The sequence below is a fragment of the Panthera uncia genome, chromosome E1, assembly GCF_023721935.1.
Source record: "Panthera uncia isolate 11264 chromosome E1, Puncia_PCG_1.0, whole genome shotgun sequence".
In the NCBI taxonomy this organism is placed as follows: Eukaryota; Metazoa; Chordata; class Mammalia; order Carnivora; family Felidae; genus Panthera; species Panthera uncia.
Genome location: NC_064814.1, coordinates 18,359,485 through 18,376,300, shown reverse-complemented (window position 1 = coordinate 18,376,300; position 16,816 = coordinate 18,359,485). Strand labels below are relative to the sequence as shown.

Below are 16,816 nucleotides of genomic sequence, written 5' to 3'. Positions count from 1 at the left end.
GGGGAGGCGGTGCTGACACCTGCAAACCATTATTCCTCCAGTCTCCTGGGGAGGAGCCTTCTCTGAGGGCCAGGGGTCAACCACCCCAACTCCCTGGCCTCACAGCTCTCCTGCCTTCTTGCCTCCGTTGACCTCTGTCTCCAACCTGGATATTGGCATCACCCTGGTCTGCCCCCCACTGTCATCTTCAGGGACAGCGTCCTCCTCTCTGACCACAGCTGCCAGTGCTCCAGCCCCTTCGCTGCCTTACCACCACTCCACCTGTTCTCAAACCTCATCAAGTCCCCCAGGGCCTTGACCTCTCCAAATTCTCCCAATACATCGACCTTCCCGGTTGTAGGACCCTCATTTAAGCTCATCCTTGCCAATGTCTCCATTGCCTTGGTCCCTCTGCTTTCTAGCTTTTCCCTCCTGGGAGAACCCAACCCTCCTAATCTCACCTTCCATCTTCTCCTGAACCCGAGCTGCAGGATGATGCCAGAGAAAACCAAATTGTAAATCAACGCATATGTAGGCGGATAGTGGCCTCCAAGGATGCCCAAGTCCTAATCCCTGGAGCCTGTGAGTATGTCACTTTACGTGGCAAAAGGGACTTTGCAGCTGTAATTAAAGTGAGGATCTTGAGATGGGGAGCTTTTCCTGCATTATCTGGGTGGGCCCAGAGTCATCACAAGTGTCCATAAAAAGGAAAGAGGGAGGTAGGAGAGTCAGAGAAGGAGACATGATGACAGAAGCAGAGGTCAGAATGGAGCGATCATAGGCCTTGAAGGCAGCAGAGTTCTGGGTCCCCTGGGCTCACAGGATGGAATTGGGAGCAGCAAGCCTGATGCAACAAAGGGTCTGAGTTGAATGGCACAGGGAGGCAGATGAAGTGGGTGTAAAGAGGTTGGACCCACTGGGTGGCACCGTGCTTTTTTTAATAGTATCTCAAGATGAAGCGCCCAAGGCCGTTTCGCAGCCTAATTAAGGCTGAGCTCAAAATTAGATCAGCATGTTGCCAAAGAGGATTTATTCGGCCCCTCCCAGGCGTGCCCTGGCCCCAGCTCCGAATGAGGTCCACCTCTGGGGGATGTTTCCCTTCCCCTAGTCATGTCTGGCCCTTCTTGGGAAAACAGCAGTCACTTGGGACAAATGAAAACTGGTTCATCTGGACGAGTAAAAATATAGACAAAACTCCCAATTAGCTGAGTGCAGCATATCTAAGGAGTGTGGAAAATGTTGGCTTCAGGATGCTGCTTCCCTTTGAACTTGACTGCAGAGGTAGTGATGATGCCCTCCTGGGGTGTCCCTCAGCAGCTTGAGGTAAATTAGCCATTGCTCTCAGCTGTCCTGGGTCTGCCCCAGGTGCCATTTCTAATGTCCCTGTGGCCTCGAGCCACGCAGAAAAGTCCTTTGGATCATCTGGTGGGGCAAGTTATTTGAGCTTCTGTCCCTTTCTTCTTTCAGTAAATCTGTCCAGCCAGCCAGCCATCAGTCATTCAACAAACATCTATGAAGATCCCACTCTGGGCTCAGGTCTAGGGGTGTCCTCTGAGGGCACCCAGGACGAGTACGTAATAGTCTCACTGTCTCCACCCTCCAGAAGTTTATAGCCCATAAGAGAAAGCTGGTCCATCTGTGCTCTGTAAATAATCATGATAGCACTAGCTGCCCAAATCCATTGCCTACTGTTAGCTCAGGCCACCATAACAAAATCCCATAGACTGACTTAAACAACAGAAATTTATTTTTGCAGGGTGCCTGGGTGCCAATTTGTTGGGCGTCTGACTCCGGCTCAGGTCACGATCTCACTGTTTGTGGGTTCGAGCCCCGAGTCGGGCATTGTGCCGACAGCTTGGAGCCTGCTTTGGATTCTGTGTCTCCTTCTCTCTCTGCCCCTCCCCTGCTTCTGTGTGCGCCGTCTCTCTTTCTCTCTCAAAAATAAATGAACATGAAAAAAACAAAAACAAAAAAGGAAATTTATTTTCACCTGGTTCTGGAGGCTGAAAGACTTAGAACAGGGGACTGCATGGTTGGCTTCTGGTAACAGCCCTCTTCCCGGGTTTTACCTTCTCACTGGGTCCTCACGTGGCAGAGAAAAAGAACAAGCCTTCTGGTATCCCTTCTTTGAAGGATGCTAATCCCATCAATCCCATCACGGGGGCCCCCTTCTCATGACCTCATCTAACCGAATCACTGCCCAAAGGTCCCACCTCCAAATACCATCACATTGGGTGATGCATCGACATGTGAATTTAGGGGGGACATAATCCTGTCCACAGCACCTAACACGGGCTAAGCTGGTAAAGAGCATTATCTCTGATGCCTGCCAGCTCCCCAGCCAGCCGGCATTGCCCTCATTGATAGATGCAGCGGGGCGGCTTAGAGAGGCTGATGACTCCCGGGAAGCCGGGCTCAGCAGAGCAGGCTCTGAGCCTGGGCTGGCCGCTCCATCCCTGGCAGGCTGGTGCCCGCTCCCAGGAGACCCTCCTTCCCTACGCCCTGGGGAGGGGAGGGCCCGCGAAGAGGGTGCAGGTGTCTCCCAGCCCTGGCTCCCCAGCAGACACCGGCATCCACGGAGCCCCTTCCCTGGCACCGTGAGGGTTCCCGAGAGCCACACAGGCAGCGTGACTGTGGCCCCAATGAGCAGAAAACGTCTGAAGGAGCTTGGAGGCAAGGCGATGGGACCGGGAGACTCGCCCGCAAACCCCTGGAGTCGCCCACATCGTGGCGGATTTACACAAAGAGGACTTCAAAAGGAAGAGGCCATCCATCTTTCATGCGCTGAGGCCGGTGGAGGACTCAGGGCCCCCCGCCCCCCGGCTGCCCAACCCCCTCCTGCCTCCCCCGCTCCCACCGAGGGAAGGTGCAGCCCGGCCTCCGTGATGGGCCTGCTGTGTGGTCCGCGGTTGCCGGAGATGCTGAGCGTACCCCACGGGCCAGGCCCCACTCAGCACACTTCCCAAGACCTTCGGCGGCTCCTGCACCGGAGAGCTCAGGATGCCCACCCCCACCGCACCCGGAGATTCAAAGTACCTCTCTATTTCTTCAAATGACTTCCTATCTACCTGTAGTGCTGAAATTAAGTAGTAATATAGTGCTTCTTTCTAGATATTCTGTCCTAAACCACCAGAACCTTCTTCTCGCCCCCTGACTGCCACTTTGCAGGTGTGCCTGGCACACGGTGGGTCTGCCTCGGGCTACCCCACGTCCCTCCGAGGAGCTCCCCCTGGAGAGGGCCCGCCTGCCCGGACACAGAAAGGCACTCTCAGGGGGCCAGTCCCCTGCGGGAACACAAGCAGGGGGCGGGGAGAGAAAGGGAGCACAGATGAGGGGGGATCTCTCGGGAGGTTATAACCTGAAGGGGAGGCTGGTTTGCAACACAGAGGTGAGCTCTAACTGCCCAGGCGCCCCTGTATGTGTTTCTCTTGTCACGGGAGCCCGAGCCAAGGACTTGGAAGGGTAGAGGAAAAGGAAACTTGTGCTCACCAGTAGTCACAACAGATCTTGGCCATTCCTCCTGGCTCCGACCATGGCTTCAGAGGTTGGGCTCTGGGTTCTGAGAGCTGGCTTCACCGTTTACCAGCTGTGTGACCTTGGGCAAGTTGCTTCTGTATCCGTACCTGTAAAATGGATGTGATAGTTGCACTCACCTTATGGAGTGGTGTGAAACTTAAAGACAGCGACGTGGAAAAGCTCAGCACGGCACAGGATATATAGTAAACACTCGCCGGATGAGCCGTTCCTACGATCATCATTACCCTTAATGGTCTGTGACGCCTGAGTGTTTCTCGCACACAGGCAGAGAATTTCCGTTAAGCTACGTCAACCTGAGGCCGGGGTTTTGAAGCTCAAAAGCCCGCTCGGCTCAGGGGGTCTATTCCTGGCCACACATCAGGCTCTTGGATCGGCCCCAAAAGGGGCAACTGGTAAACCCGGAAAGGAAGAGAGGTGCAGAATGCAGGAGGGGTGTGGGGGCTCGCGGGCAGGCAGGACTCTCCGAAGGCCGGCCCGCTTTCCTCTGTCCCCTGCTGTATCCATGCACCCATCAGCCTCTTCGTAGTCACCTGTGGAACAACCTACTTCTGTCCTTTTTTACTGAAATACATTTATCTCGTCAATGAAAACGTACGTGGCAAATCTTTAATAGAAGTAAAATGAAAACCGTAAGATAAAAGCAGAACTACAGTCAGGTCCCGCCGGATTCTCTGCCCTCTCTGGGCTTTTCTTTGGTTTGCAAGCATCAGAAAGGTGTTCGAGACTTACCAACCCCAAACAGAGCTTTTGTTCTGGACCCAGTTGGGGGGATGGGAGGAGAACCGAAAGGGAAATAGTGTTCTCATCCCGGGAACGGTGGGGGGCAATGCCAGGCCCAGGAAACACCTGAAATCTTCCTGCAGTTTGGGGATGGGCTAGGGCTTGAGGCTAATGCCTGGGAGGGCAGATCCCCAAGATGTCCCTGGGCAGGATCCTGGGTCCCCCAGACTCCCAGGACAAGGACCCATTCATCCCTTCCACTGGTGACTGGTCTGCACAGTGTGAGAGCACAAGGGTCCCCTGTGTCCCCAGGGTCCCCTGCCCTTACCCAGCAGTGTCCCCTTATCCTGCAGCCCAGAGCAAGCAGGTGCCCCCTGCGGCCTGCCCCTCACTACCTCCAACTCAGGTATTCTGAGCTGCCAATCGTGGCGATCTCTAGTCACCATCTAGAGCCTTCTTTCCTCGCCTCTCCCAAAGGTATTTCTGGTCCCGAGAGGGAAAGAAAGCCCTGAAACCTGAGGAGAAGTTACCCTTAGTGACACGCCTGAGCAGTGCATTAATAGAAGCCTCCCTCAGGCCCCTGACACGTCTGGGCAGCTGCTCAGTCCCGTCTGGTGTCCCTCAGCCCCAAGGCCAGCCCCCTCTGGCTCAGCCGGACACACTAAACTTAGCTTCCACCCCCAGCTCATAACCGCTGCCGCCTCCCAGCCTGGCTGCCACCTGCCCGGGAGCCACTGCCACCGGACCGCGCCGAAGGCGCCCGCTCCTCCACCACCACCATGTCCCAGACCAAAGCGCCCAAGGTCCGCGCGACCCTCTTCTGCATCCTGGTGGGCGTCGTGCTGGCCATGGTGGCCGTGGTGACCGACCACTGGGCGGTGCTGAGCCCCGAGGTGGAGCACCACAATGCCACCTGCGAGGCGGCCCACTTCGGCCTCTGGCGGATTTGCATCAAGCGCATTGTCACGAGTGACGGCAAGGACAAGACCTGCGGACCCATCTCCCTGCCTGGGGGTAACGTACCCACTCTCTGATCCCGGGCCCGCCTCCTGCCCTCCCTCATCCCCCTGGAAAAGGTGCCTGTGGGAAAGACCAGGAATAGCGCCCAGCCCCCTGTGCCCAGGGAGGAGGATCTGGATTGCATGTGTCATCCCGGAGGCCAGAGCTGCCGGCTTGTAAAATGAGGGCGTCTGTCTCTAGCTATTTCTGTCTTGCTGGGGCCTCGGGCCGTGCGCCCAGAGCAGAGGGCTGCGCAGGTGGGACCAGAGGCTCACGAAGGAATCCGTGGACCCACCAGACTAGAGGCTCCCAGCCCAGCAGCGGCCACTCTTCTGGGTGTGCCCGGCCCCACTCTCTCCCCCGCACAGACAGGCTAAGCGGCCCTACGTCCTCGGGCCGAAGGGACACGTGCGGCCGGCACGGTCGCTCCCCAGCCTCCAGGTTGGGTGTGCGACGGGATCGGCCGCGACACGTATGGGGCGTAGCGCAGAAGGAGAACGCGGGGCTCCTTGTCATTGTCTTTAAGAATTTCAAGACGGGGACAGCGAGGCGTGGAGCCAAGCGGGGGTCCCTTCTGTATGCAGGGGCCTTGGCCGACTGCGTCGGTCACACGTCCGTAAAGCGGGACCTGGGTGTAGGTGAACCACCCACTTTGTACATCCCCTCTGAGCTCAGACCCCTTCAGAGCCAGGAAGCGGCACCTCCTGCTGCGACTTAAGCCCACTCCTCAATCTCCCACCATGTGACTGAGCCGCACATCAAAGGCGAGCTCCTTGTGAGGATACCTGGTAGCAGGGTGACGGGTCTATTCTGCAAACGTGGAGCCTTCCACGCCCGTGGCAAACAGCACACGCCGAGGAAAGAGCCCTGTGTGCAGAATCGAAGGTCTGGGCTGCAGTCACGCGTTGCCCACGACGCCCCAGTGACTTTGGGGGCGACAAAGGATATTGTGACTTCTGCTTGGCGCTCGGGCTCAGCAACGTGAGTCCCTCCCGGGGCTCACGAACAGCACTCTGAGGTGGCAGTGGACAGGGCCGAGGGCGGTCTCCCACCTGGTTTTTGGAGGCCTTCCCTCTGCTATCAGACTGGGGGTTCCCGGCACCCTGCCCTTCAGAGAAGTCAGTGCCAAGTCCCTGGAGACCTTGCAGTCTGTGTGTGGGACAGAGGAGCCCAAAGCCCATTGCCCCCACTTCTCTTTTTCCTCCTCCTTCCCCTCCCGCTGGCGCTAGGAAGCCCCTGCCTTGCTCACACCCCGTTGAAATGCGGAAGACTTGTCGATACCCAGCTGTCCTGGAAACGCCGAGTCCTGGGGCTTTAACAGACGTGGACATGTGCTTGAAGGGTATCACATGCCCACGTTCCTCAGCCACGGCCGAGCACACCCGTAAACAGACGCATCATGCAGCCAATTCCCCCGGCAGGGCAGGGCAGGGCAGGGCAGGGCAGGGCGAGGCCGATTCTCTACGGACCATGCATGGGAATGCAAGTTACGGTCCCGTCCATCTGTCCTCAGAGGCCCTACCTTTTAAAGTCTGGGGAGTTTACAGAGCAGATGAGCGGGGAGGCGAGGCAAGTCCATACAAGGAAGAGACAAACTAGCAGAGGACCAGCAGGCATGGATTGGCCTTGAGCCCGACAAGACAGTCCATCTGTAGGCCTCCTTGCTCTGGCCCAGAGGGAATCCTGCCTCCCACCCTTGCGAGCCGGGCCCTACCCCAACAAGCTTCTAAAGTATGTTCCTGCCTCCTCCCCTCTCCTTTCTCTGCAGATGCATGCACCTTTTGCCTTTCCCACCCACCTTTCCTGTGCTCTGTGGGATTACTCTTTTCTAGAGGGAGGAACAGAGCTCATCTATGTTCTCTCATTTATTATGAATGGCAATAATAACCACCACAAACACAAACATAGTACCATCTGCCAAGTATTGTTTCAAGTCCCTTCCCTATTTTAACTTTGTAAAAAAAAAAAAAAAATGTTATGTTTATTTTTGAGAGAGAGAGAGAGGCAAATGCGAGCGGGGGAGGGGCAGAGAGCGAGAGGGAGACACCGAATCTGAAAACAGGCTCCAGGCTCTGAGCTGTGAGCACAGAGCCTGACGTGGGGCTCGAACCCACAAGATGTGAGACCATGACCTGAGCTGAAGTCGGGCGCTTAACCGACTGAGCCACCCAGGCGCCGCCCCCCCCCCGCCCATAGTTTAATTTTGAATGACATCAGAAGAAATTACAGACCAAGAATCTCCAAAAATCCTCTTCTCCTTAAATACAATGAGAACTCGAGGACGGTGAGCTTTGTGGTACTTTAACTTGCTCTACTCCTCTTCCCCACTCCCCAACCCTGTCATAGCCTTGAAAACCAACAGCCTGCAAATAGTGAAAAATTTAGCAGCCTGGACAGGCTGGGCTGGGTCTCTTTCACAGCCTCATTCCCAGAGAACTGTCATTATTTGATCTGTCTGGTGGTTCCCTGGAAGTCCCCACTTGCAAGGCTGTCTTTACGCGACCCGACGCTGAGCTCATCCGGCGGAAACGGTCTTTTTCCAAGGGGACATGTGCCAAAAACAATTAGAAACAATTGTTTTTTTTTATTTTTTTTTTATTTTTTATTTTTTTTATTTTTGGGACAGAGAGAGACAGAGCATGAACGGGGGAGGGGCAGAGAGAGAGGGAGACACAGAATCGGAAACAGGCTCCAGGCTCCGAGCCATCGGCCCAGAACCCGACGCGGGGCTCGAACTCACGGACCGCGAGATCGTGACCTGGCTGAAGTCGGAGGCTTAACCGACTGCGCCACCCAGGCGCCCCTAGAAACAATTGTTTAATAGCGCAACTTCCCGAGGCAGTAGACCACGGCGAGGCAGACAATAGGCAAACCAAAAAGCTGGAGAATGAGATATCCACAGGGGGCTTGGAAAAGCTCCATCATAATCCTGAGAATTTAGAAGGCCACGTGCATGCGTAGCGCCGTAGAGTACAGAGGAAATCCCTGAAGAGGTCCTAAACTCTCACCTCGGGCTGCTCTTGAGGCTGTGGGCAAGCAGAAAGTGAAGGCTAAGGCAGAAATGTAGGCTGCTTCGTGGAGCACTTAGCTCTCTGCTCAGCCCCTCAGTAAAGGCTGGGAGGTGTAGGAGTTCCCAGCAATGTGAGCGGACTGCCGAGCTGCCTGAGCGGAGATTTCAGTGTCCACACGTGACAAAGAGTGCAGCCTTTCCACAGTTAATTAAGAGAAGTCACTAAACCAACAACAACAAGCAGCGACAGGAGCAAACCCTGGGGAAACGGGAGGACTCTGATTTCCAGAGGCGTTCATTGTATGATGCACATTTTCCAGCTTTAAATTTAAATTAAAAAAAAAATTTAATGTTTATTTCTGAGACAGAGAGGAACAGAGCATGAGTGGGGGAGGGGCAGAGAGAGAGGGAGACACAGAATCCGAAGCAGGCTCCAGGCTCCGAGCTGTCGGCACAGAGCCTGACGCGGGGCTCGAACTCACAGACCGCGAGATCATGACCCGAGCCGAAGTCGGATGCTCAACCGACTGAGCCATCCAGGCGCCCCTTATTTTATTTTTTTGATGCTTATTTATTTATTTTGGGAAAGAGAGAGAGAGAGGGAGAGGGAGAGCACAAGCAGGAACAGGGGACAGACAGAGGGAGAGGGGGAGAGAGAGAGAGAGAGACAGCATCCCAAGCAGACTCCTGCACTGTCAGTGCAGAGCCCAACGTGGGGCTGGCACTCACAAATCAAAGAGTTGTTGAGCTGGAATCAAGAGTTGGTCGCTTAACTGACTGAACCACCCCGGTGCCCCTAAATTTAAATTCTAAATTAAAAAAAAAAATCATAAGACATGCAAAGAAATAAAAAAGTATGGCCCATACATAAGGGAGATAAAACCAGTCAAGAGATCCTTAAGAAAGCCAGATATTGGACTTAAAGACTTTAAATCAGCTATTTTAGATACAAAGAACAACAAACAACAAAGCCTAAAGGACTAAAGATGAAAACGATGTCTCATGAAATAGAGAATATCAATAATGAGAAATTATTTTAAAAGGACCCAGTAGAAATTCTGGAGTTGAGAACTACAATAATTGAAATGGAAAACTCAATAGCAGATCTGAGAAGGGACAAAAAGGAATAAGTGAACTTGAAGATAGACGAATTGAGATTAGCTAATGTGAGGAACAGACAGGGGGAAAAAAAGAATGAAGAAAAATGAACAGAGCCTCAGAGACATGTGGGATAGTAGCAAATGAAGCAATATACACATAATGCTGGTGTATATTAAGAAGGAGAGGAGACAGAGAAAGGAGCAGAAAGGATGGGTGAAAAATAATGGCTGAAAAGTTTCCAAATTTGACGAAAAACATCAATCTACAAATCCATGAAGCTTCAGGAATTCCAGTAGGATAAATCCACCCCGAGACACATCATAATCAGAACTGCTGAAAGATAAAGACACAGAACCTTGGAAGCAGCAAGAAATGACTCATCACATACAAGAGAGCCTTAATAAGATTGACAGCCGATATTTCTCCAGAAACCACGGAGGCCAGAAGGCAGTGGGACAACAAATACAAATATATATACAGTCATCTAATTCTCAGAAAATCCTCTATAAGGTCCATACCATTGTCATCTTGGCTTACAGATAAAGAAAATGAGGCACAGAGAGGTTAAGTAACTTGACCAAGGTCACACAATTACCATGGGAGAGCAGTCAGAGGTCATACCCCTAAAAGTCACCTTCTTGGTCACTACATTATACTTTATACCTGTCATTCTTCAGGTGATTCGCATCCTACACGTGGGAAAACTGAGGCTCAGAGTGGCCTTCCCAACGCTAACCATCTCACAAGGAGAGCTTCAACACCCAAGCCTCAAATCCAGACCCCCCTTCCTCTCCAGTCCACTCCCATAGGATGCCCCCCACCGTGCGTACAAACACAGCCCCTAAAAGCTGCTGATTCAGGCAAACACAGAAGAGGCCAACTTTTGACATGGCATGGCTTAGTAGAAGCTGGACCAGGAGCTGGTTCAAGAGAGACTTTTCAAGGTCCCACACAGCCATATAGATTGCTGATGGCTCTAAAGATCGTAAATTGTCTAACGTGGTTTTTCTACTGACCCAAAGAGTTCTAGAAGGACTGTCATGCACAAGATTGACATCTGAGGTCAATTCCAATGCCTTTAGAATGAGAGTAAGGTCTTCCTCCTTTGTGAGGAGAGGCTGACTGCCTGAAATCCCAAGTGAGTCATCCCGGAGGGGTCATCCCCTGCCCCTGGGCTAGGGAGAATGTAATTTCTCTTGGGCTCTGTCTCTTTAGGCTAAAGTAACAGACTGCCCCAGGACCCCACTGCCCTTATGGCCCATCTTCTCTTCCAGTGCTCGGTGCAGGGACTGGAACCACATGAAAGAACATGACGGTACAGACCCCAAGAATTTCAGGGGCTTTCTTTCTCTTCTACATGAGCCCATGCTGGAGACCCAGGCTACAACTAGCCTTCCCCCCACTCCCCACCATAGAACAGCAATGCTCTGACACTCTGGGGTTGGGTCTTGAGGATTTCTCCAACCCAACTGTCAAAACTCTTCCATCAGAGGGGCGGGTACTCCATCAGAGCACAGAGAAACCACTGCCAGGAGCATCAAGAACTTCTTTTACAAAAAGGGTCAAGACAACCCTGGCATTGATGCAAGTAACAAGTGAGTGAAATGTTTTTTCCGACCCCTAAATCGTTAGTTCCCTTCGTATTGTATCAATTAACAAGGTATTTTTTAAAATATATTAAAGTCTACATCAACCAGTAATGGGTACACTGAGACATTCTGGGTGACAACCCAGAAGCATCCCCTAATCGTGTAAGTTAGAGAATCAGAGAGATAAATATCTGCATTAACTCAAGTTCAGGTTGGAGTTAAATGTGCCTTCTGTTCTAGTTCTTTGAAATCGGCACAATTAGATATGGTTCTGTGTAGTCACTCGTTTAACCAGAGTGTTTGGTGAGCCAGAATATTCCAACCCCGGTCAAGTTCAATAGCTGAGTTCACCATATTTTTTAAGGAACAGCCCACTCAACTTTTTAGGCCCACTGAGTCTTATGACTGTTCATGACAGACATTTCTGAAGTACAGAAAAAGAGAAATACAATATTTTTCAGTTTATTTTTGAGAGAGAGAGAGACAGAGTAAGAGAGACCGTGCGTGGGAGAGGGGCAGAGAGACAGGGAGAGAGAGAATCCCAAGCAGGTTCCGTGCTGTCAGCGCAGAGCCCGGTGTGGGGCTCGAACCCACGAACCAAGAGATCATGACCTGGCCGAAATCAAGAGTCACTCTCTTAACTGAGCCACCCAGGCACCCCCAGAAATACAAATACTAACATCACCATGAGCCATTTGCAGAGACAAAGGAGGCTGGAGGACCTCGGAGTTCTTAATTATCCGTCCCGGCTCATCACCCTGACGCTGGATCCAAAGCACTTGCTTCTTCTACCCCGTGAAGGGCCGTAGTCCATCAAGACGAAGCTATAAGCCCTGAGCTTTGTGTCGTTGGGATGGGAGCCGGGGAAAAGGCAGGCAGATGCCCGGCTTGGTTTTTCCTGAACGAGCGTCTTGTTGGTGCTGGACGTGTCCAGAGTGACGCTTGGGTCTCATGGCGCCCCCACCCCTGCCGGAGTCATCAGGGACCACAAGGGGGCTCGTTGTCCTCCATAGACAGCCATGGGGTCCTGGAGCGGACGTTACTCCCGGGTTCAGGGCAGAAGACGTTGGCCTTCCTCGTGTGCTACGCTCAAGAGAGGGGACGAGGCCGGCCCATCCGTTCTCAAGCCCTCGGCTCCACGATATCAGAGAGAAGTTGACACTTCCAGACGCCCTGAGTGGGAACCCCACTCCCTGGGGAACCTCCATCCCCCGCACGTGACATCATTTAATGGAGGAGGAGAGGGAAGAGGGCAGGGTACCTGGGCCACTGAACGGGAAAATCTCCCCCAGAAAATCCACAGGCTGGCTTCCCCAGACAGACAGCATCCCACTATGGGGCTGAGCTAAGACGGGTTTTACGCAGGCAGCGGTCTGTCCGGAACGGAGCCCGTTGTTGACCTGGCGGAGGCTGACACACAAACACTACCTGCGTGTAAGAGCGGCCTCAGCAGCCCAAAACAGCCAAAGAGCTACGCTTTGGCCGGGCTCTGATGGGCCTTCATCTCACGGCCCTCTACTCCGAAGGCTTTTAACTCACAGATTGCGAGCAGTCAGGGAAGCAGCTGAAATACACTTGAATTCAGTCGATTCTTTTCAGGGGGTTTTCAATGACAACCGAAATTGGCCCTTAAGGAATGAAACAGAAATGTTCCTTTGTCCAGAGGGAGACACGCGGAGCCTTACGACACAGCCCGAGCCATTTTGAAGCGGTGATTCAGGAGAATCTATAGCTAATAATCTAAGAAATCGAAGAGGGTTGCATTGTGCTTTAAAATAGCACCGGAAGCCGTGAGAGAGAAGAGAGCGGCATTACTTCTGACATCACCTCCAGCAGTCAGACACCCCAGGTAACTCCGCTCGAAAGGAAAGTGATTTAAATATAGAAGCTCAAAGAGGAGGCTGTTTACCTCTCAGAACATTTACTGCTGCTAAACCAGGCGCATCTCCAGGGGTCATTTCCTTTCTCTGCCAGGGAGCAGCAGTAACACTGACAATGGGGGAGGGGAAAAGAGTGCGAGGCCATGGGCTTAAGTGGCAATAAGATGATTTAGGTCAGATAGAAGAAAGCCTGAATCCCAATGAAAGCTATGACTTTGGAAACACCTCAGGTCCACTTCCACAAGAAACCAGACGCCAATAATCATCTTCTCATAATTTACAGGTAGCCCCAAAGTGAAAAATTGAATGCACACCAGTAGACGCCATCTAAGCTAGGAGTGGAGGGGTCATGGACCCACAGGAAAAAGAAATCATTGAAGGGCACCCCACAAATAAAAAGCAACCTAATTTGATTTTTTTTAAGAAACAAACGATTTTTTTTAAAAAAAATCATTCACCTACTTCCTAAAGAAGGAGTAAAGAATATTAAACTGTATTCAATAAGCAATAAGAACTCGTTTGATTTTAAAGAATGTCAAGTTACAAGAGAAACTGAAGGAGAAAAACGGAAGAGGAATTATGCCTGAAATTATATTTAAAACCAGCACGAATTTCTTTGTTCTGAGTCCTTCCACTGCCCCGCCATCAAATCCAGATTTTTGGTCCCGCTGTCCACAAATCTTCCGTGGCTTTTCTAATGCTTATGATGTAGAACACACAGCTCACCACGGAGGTTTTTCTGGGCTGCCTCTTTGGTCACAGGTGCCAAGGGTCCGATGAAATGACATGATAGTCACATTTGGCCCTTGAATGGAGGTGCTCTACCCTGCACCCAAGTCCTTCCAGATGACCTTCTCAGAAGAGCTCTTTGTGGGGCATTTTAAGGGAGCAGGGCTTCCCAAAATGGCTGAGCATCAGAGTGTTCTGGAAAGCTTTTGAAAAACATCCTTCCCCATCAGTCCCAGTGCATCAGGATGGACCTAGATATTGATAGAAAACACAGCCCTAGATTTTGGTGTGACCAGGCTTTCTCCACCTCAGCCCTACTGATACATTGGGGCGGGTCAATTCTGTGTTGTGCAAGGCTGTCCGTAGCTGTAGGATGTTTAGCGGTATTCCCGGCCTCTCTCTACCCACTAAATGCCAATAACACGCCTGCCAGTTGTAACACCAAAAACGTCTCCAGACTCTGCCCAACGTCTCCTGGGGGGGGGTGGGCAGAATGAGCCCCAGGTGAGAACAACCATTTGGCCCTTTGTTGATGGTGTTCCCTGCACCCCCGGACAAACCGGGTGCTCAGCCTCAGTTATCCCATCTGCCTAATGGGCTCAGTACCCACAGTACTATGGTGCCCGCTTGACAAGATCAGCCTTTGCTTCCTGAAGAACTCTTGGCTTCTTAAAAAAAAAAAAAATGTAAGTTTATTTATTTATTTTAAGAGAGAGAGGGGCGCCTGGGTGGCTCAGTCGGTTAAGCGGCCGACTTCGGCTCAGGTCATGATCTCGCGGTCCATGAGTTCGAGCCCCGCGTCAGGCTCTGTGCTGACAGCTCAGAGCCTGGAGCCTGTTTCAGATTCTGTGTCTCCCTCTCTCTGACCCTCCCCCGTTCATGCTCTGTCTCTCTCTGTCTCAAAAATAAATAAACGTTAAAAAAAAAATTTAAAAAAAAAAAAAAAAGAGAGAGAGAGAGACCACACGAGCAGGGAAGGAGCAGAGAGAAAGGGAGAGAGAGAATCCCAAGCAGGCTCTGTGCTGTCTGCGGGGCTTGAATTCACCAACCGTGACATCATGACCTGAGCAGAAACCCAGAGTTGGACGCTTAACCAACTGTGCCACCCAGGGGCCCCAAGATGGCTTCTTAACCCCCTTATCCCGACATTTTGGTCTAAGGGTCCGAGAAAGACGTTTGTTTCAGCCCCGATTCGGGGTTTAGGGAGATGAGGGCGGCCAGACCAGCGGGGTCACACCCACCCTCTTTTCCTGGAGCCTCTGGCCCCATCTCTCAACTCACAGGCCGCCTCCCTCCTTTGCAGAGAAAAACTGTTCCTACTTCAGGCATTTTAACCCAGGCGAGACCTCCGAGATCTTCGAAGTCACTACTCAGAAAGGTGAGCCCCTGGTGGAAAGCAGGGAGGGTCGGGGAGAGCGACCTCTGTCACAGGCTGCTGAGCCAGAAAACCACCTGGCACGAACGACGCCCCTGCTTGTGCTGGAAGGGAGCTCGTCCTGGTCCTGATGCGTCGGAGCCGCGGCCCCCTCACCCTCCGAGAGCGCAGCACCCGGGAGGCCACCCTGAGCTTCCATCATCAGGGCTGGGGAGCGCTTGCAAAGACGCGGTCCCCGGTAGGCGCCACACCTGCAGAAGGAATGCGTCTTCCCACGAGGCCGAGGGTGACCGAGGGCTGCCGCAGCGACGGGACACAGAACAGGTCCTCAGAACCCCTGCGCTGGTTTTCAGGGCTGGTGGGTCAGCCGATTCCCTCCGTGGCCCCGCTGTCACCCCCAGGGAATCAGGAGAGCAGGGACGCGGTGGGGGGGGGGGGAGGTGCAGGAGAAGGGGGCGCAGGAGCACGTGCGCCGCGTGGGGCCTTCCCGGAAGCACATAGGCACGTGTGCGAAGGACCCCCGTACGGGGTGTGAGCTCGCACGCTCGCTCTGAGAGATCCTCACGTGCCACACACGCACCCACACGCACACGATCACGCGCGCGGCCCTGCAACAAGCCACACTCCCAGCGCCGCTTGGCGTCCCCAGACAGACCGCTCTCCGCCCTCTGGCCCGTGGCTCGCAGGAAGCTTTCCATTCCAGAAAGTTCTCCGGCCACACGGCTCCAGCGGGCTTCGCAGGCCTCTGCCCCCCCCCCCCCCCACCCCGGGGTTAGGGCCCCACGCGGGGCGTGGGAAGGGCAGGTCTGTTGGCATCCCGGCCCCACCCCTGACTCCGGGAGAGGGGCTTCAGCTCGGACCCTCAGTGTGCTCCGCAGTGAAATGGGCGCAAGGACGCGCGGCCCTGCGCCCCCCGCTCCCCCTTGCCCCCGGCCACCGCTGAGCCGCACCTGCCCTCCTGTCCCGCAGAGTACAGCATCTCGGCCGCCGCCATCGCCATCTTCAGCCTCGGCTTTATCATCATGGGGACCATCTGCGCGCTTCTGTCCTTCAGGAAGAAGCGGGATTACCTGCTGAGGCCGGCGTCCATGTTCTATGCGTTCGCAGGTAGCGGGAGGCGGGGGGCGGCTGGGGCTGGGGGCCCGGCCCGCGTGTCTGGCACAGGGGTGGGGGCACCGGCGACCACGCCCTTTACTAACACAGCGAGCGAGGGAAGAGGCGCGGCCGGCGGGGGCGGGCCCGGGAAGGGGGCGGTCTGGGCAGAGGGCCCTGACGGCCCTGCTCGGCCCGCAGGTCTGTGCCTCTTCGTGTCGGTGGAGGTCACGCGGCAGTCGGTGAAGCGCATGATCGACAGCGAGCACACCGTCTGGATCGACTACTACTACTCCTGGTCCTTCGCCTGCGCCTGCGCCGCCTTCGTCCTCCTCTTCCTCGGTGGCCTCGCCCTCCTGCTCTTCTCCCTGCCTCGAATGCCCCAGAACCCCTGGGAGTCCTGCATGGACGCGGAGCCCGAGCACTAGCCCTCCGGGGCCCCCGGCCACCCTCAGGAAGCCGAGCCTGGCCCAGAACGTTCTAGAGAGGAGGCGGGAGCTTTACCTCTCCCCGGTGCCACCTACCCCACGACAGCCGCTGCTGCTTCCCTCTCTGAGCCCTTCTTTGGGCTGTGACAGGCTCCCCCTGGGAATCCAGCAAGTGGACCTGATCCAGACTTGCCCAGGTGGGAGGGGGGCAGGCAAGGCGAGCAGGTGCACAGGTGTTTGGTGAGGGAGACCTTCCCCTGGAGGTCAGAGTTGTCCCCACTGAGCCAGTTGTCTTTGATAAACTGGGTCCAGTTGTCCTCTGTTAGCCCTGCAGGGACGCCCTGTGCTCATATACCAATTCTGGGCGTCCGCCAGAG

General features: G+C 54.0%; 1 protein-coding gene and 1 long non-coding RNA gene across 2 annotated transcripts; one reads left to right on the top strand and one right to left on the bottom strand.

The window, feature by feature from the left end:
- Positions 1 to 1,722: 1,722 nt before the first annotated feature.
- On the bottom strand, positions 1,723 to 15,996 carry LOC125926692 (uncharacterized). Its single transcript, XR_007459134.1, has 3 exons — positions 15,870 to 15,996; positions 3,469 to 3,602; positions 1,723 to 1,913 (listed from the first exon to the last, which is right to left on the bottom strand). It is a non-coding gene; the product is annotated as an uncharacterized LOC125926692 (long non-coding RNA).
- CACNG1 (calcium voltage-gated channel auxiliary subunit gamma 1) lies at positions 5,016 to 16,604 on the top strand. The gene is made up of 4 exons (XM_049636394.1): positions 5,016 to 5,250; positions 14,848 to 14,922; positions 15,889 to 16,026; positions 16,213 to 16,604. The coding sequence occupies exons 1-4, from the start codon at positions 5,016 to 5,018 to the stop codon at positions 16,437 to 16,439; spliced, it is 675 nt and encodes a 224-aa protein (XP_049492351.1). The 3' UTR covers positions 16,440 to 16,604.
- Positions 16,605 to 16,816: the final 212 nt, after the last annotated feature.

Excerpts from the sequence above, each read along its gene's own strand:
- CACNG1 (XM_049636394.1), top strand. The coding sequence starts at position 5,016 with ATGTCCCAGACCAAAGCGCCCAAGGTCCGCGCGACCCTCTTCTGCATC. Across the intron at positions 5,251-14,847 it reads ACCCATCTCCCTGCCTGGGG|AGAAAAACTGTTCCTACTTC; the intron begins GTAACGTACCCA and ends CCTCCTTTGCAG. Across the intron at positions 14,923-15,888 it reads CGAAGTCACTACTCAGAAAG|AGTACAGCATCTCGGCCGCC; the intron begins GTGAGCCCCTGG and ends CCTGTCCCGCAG.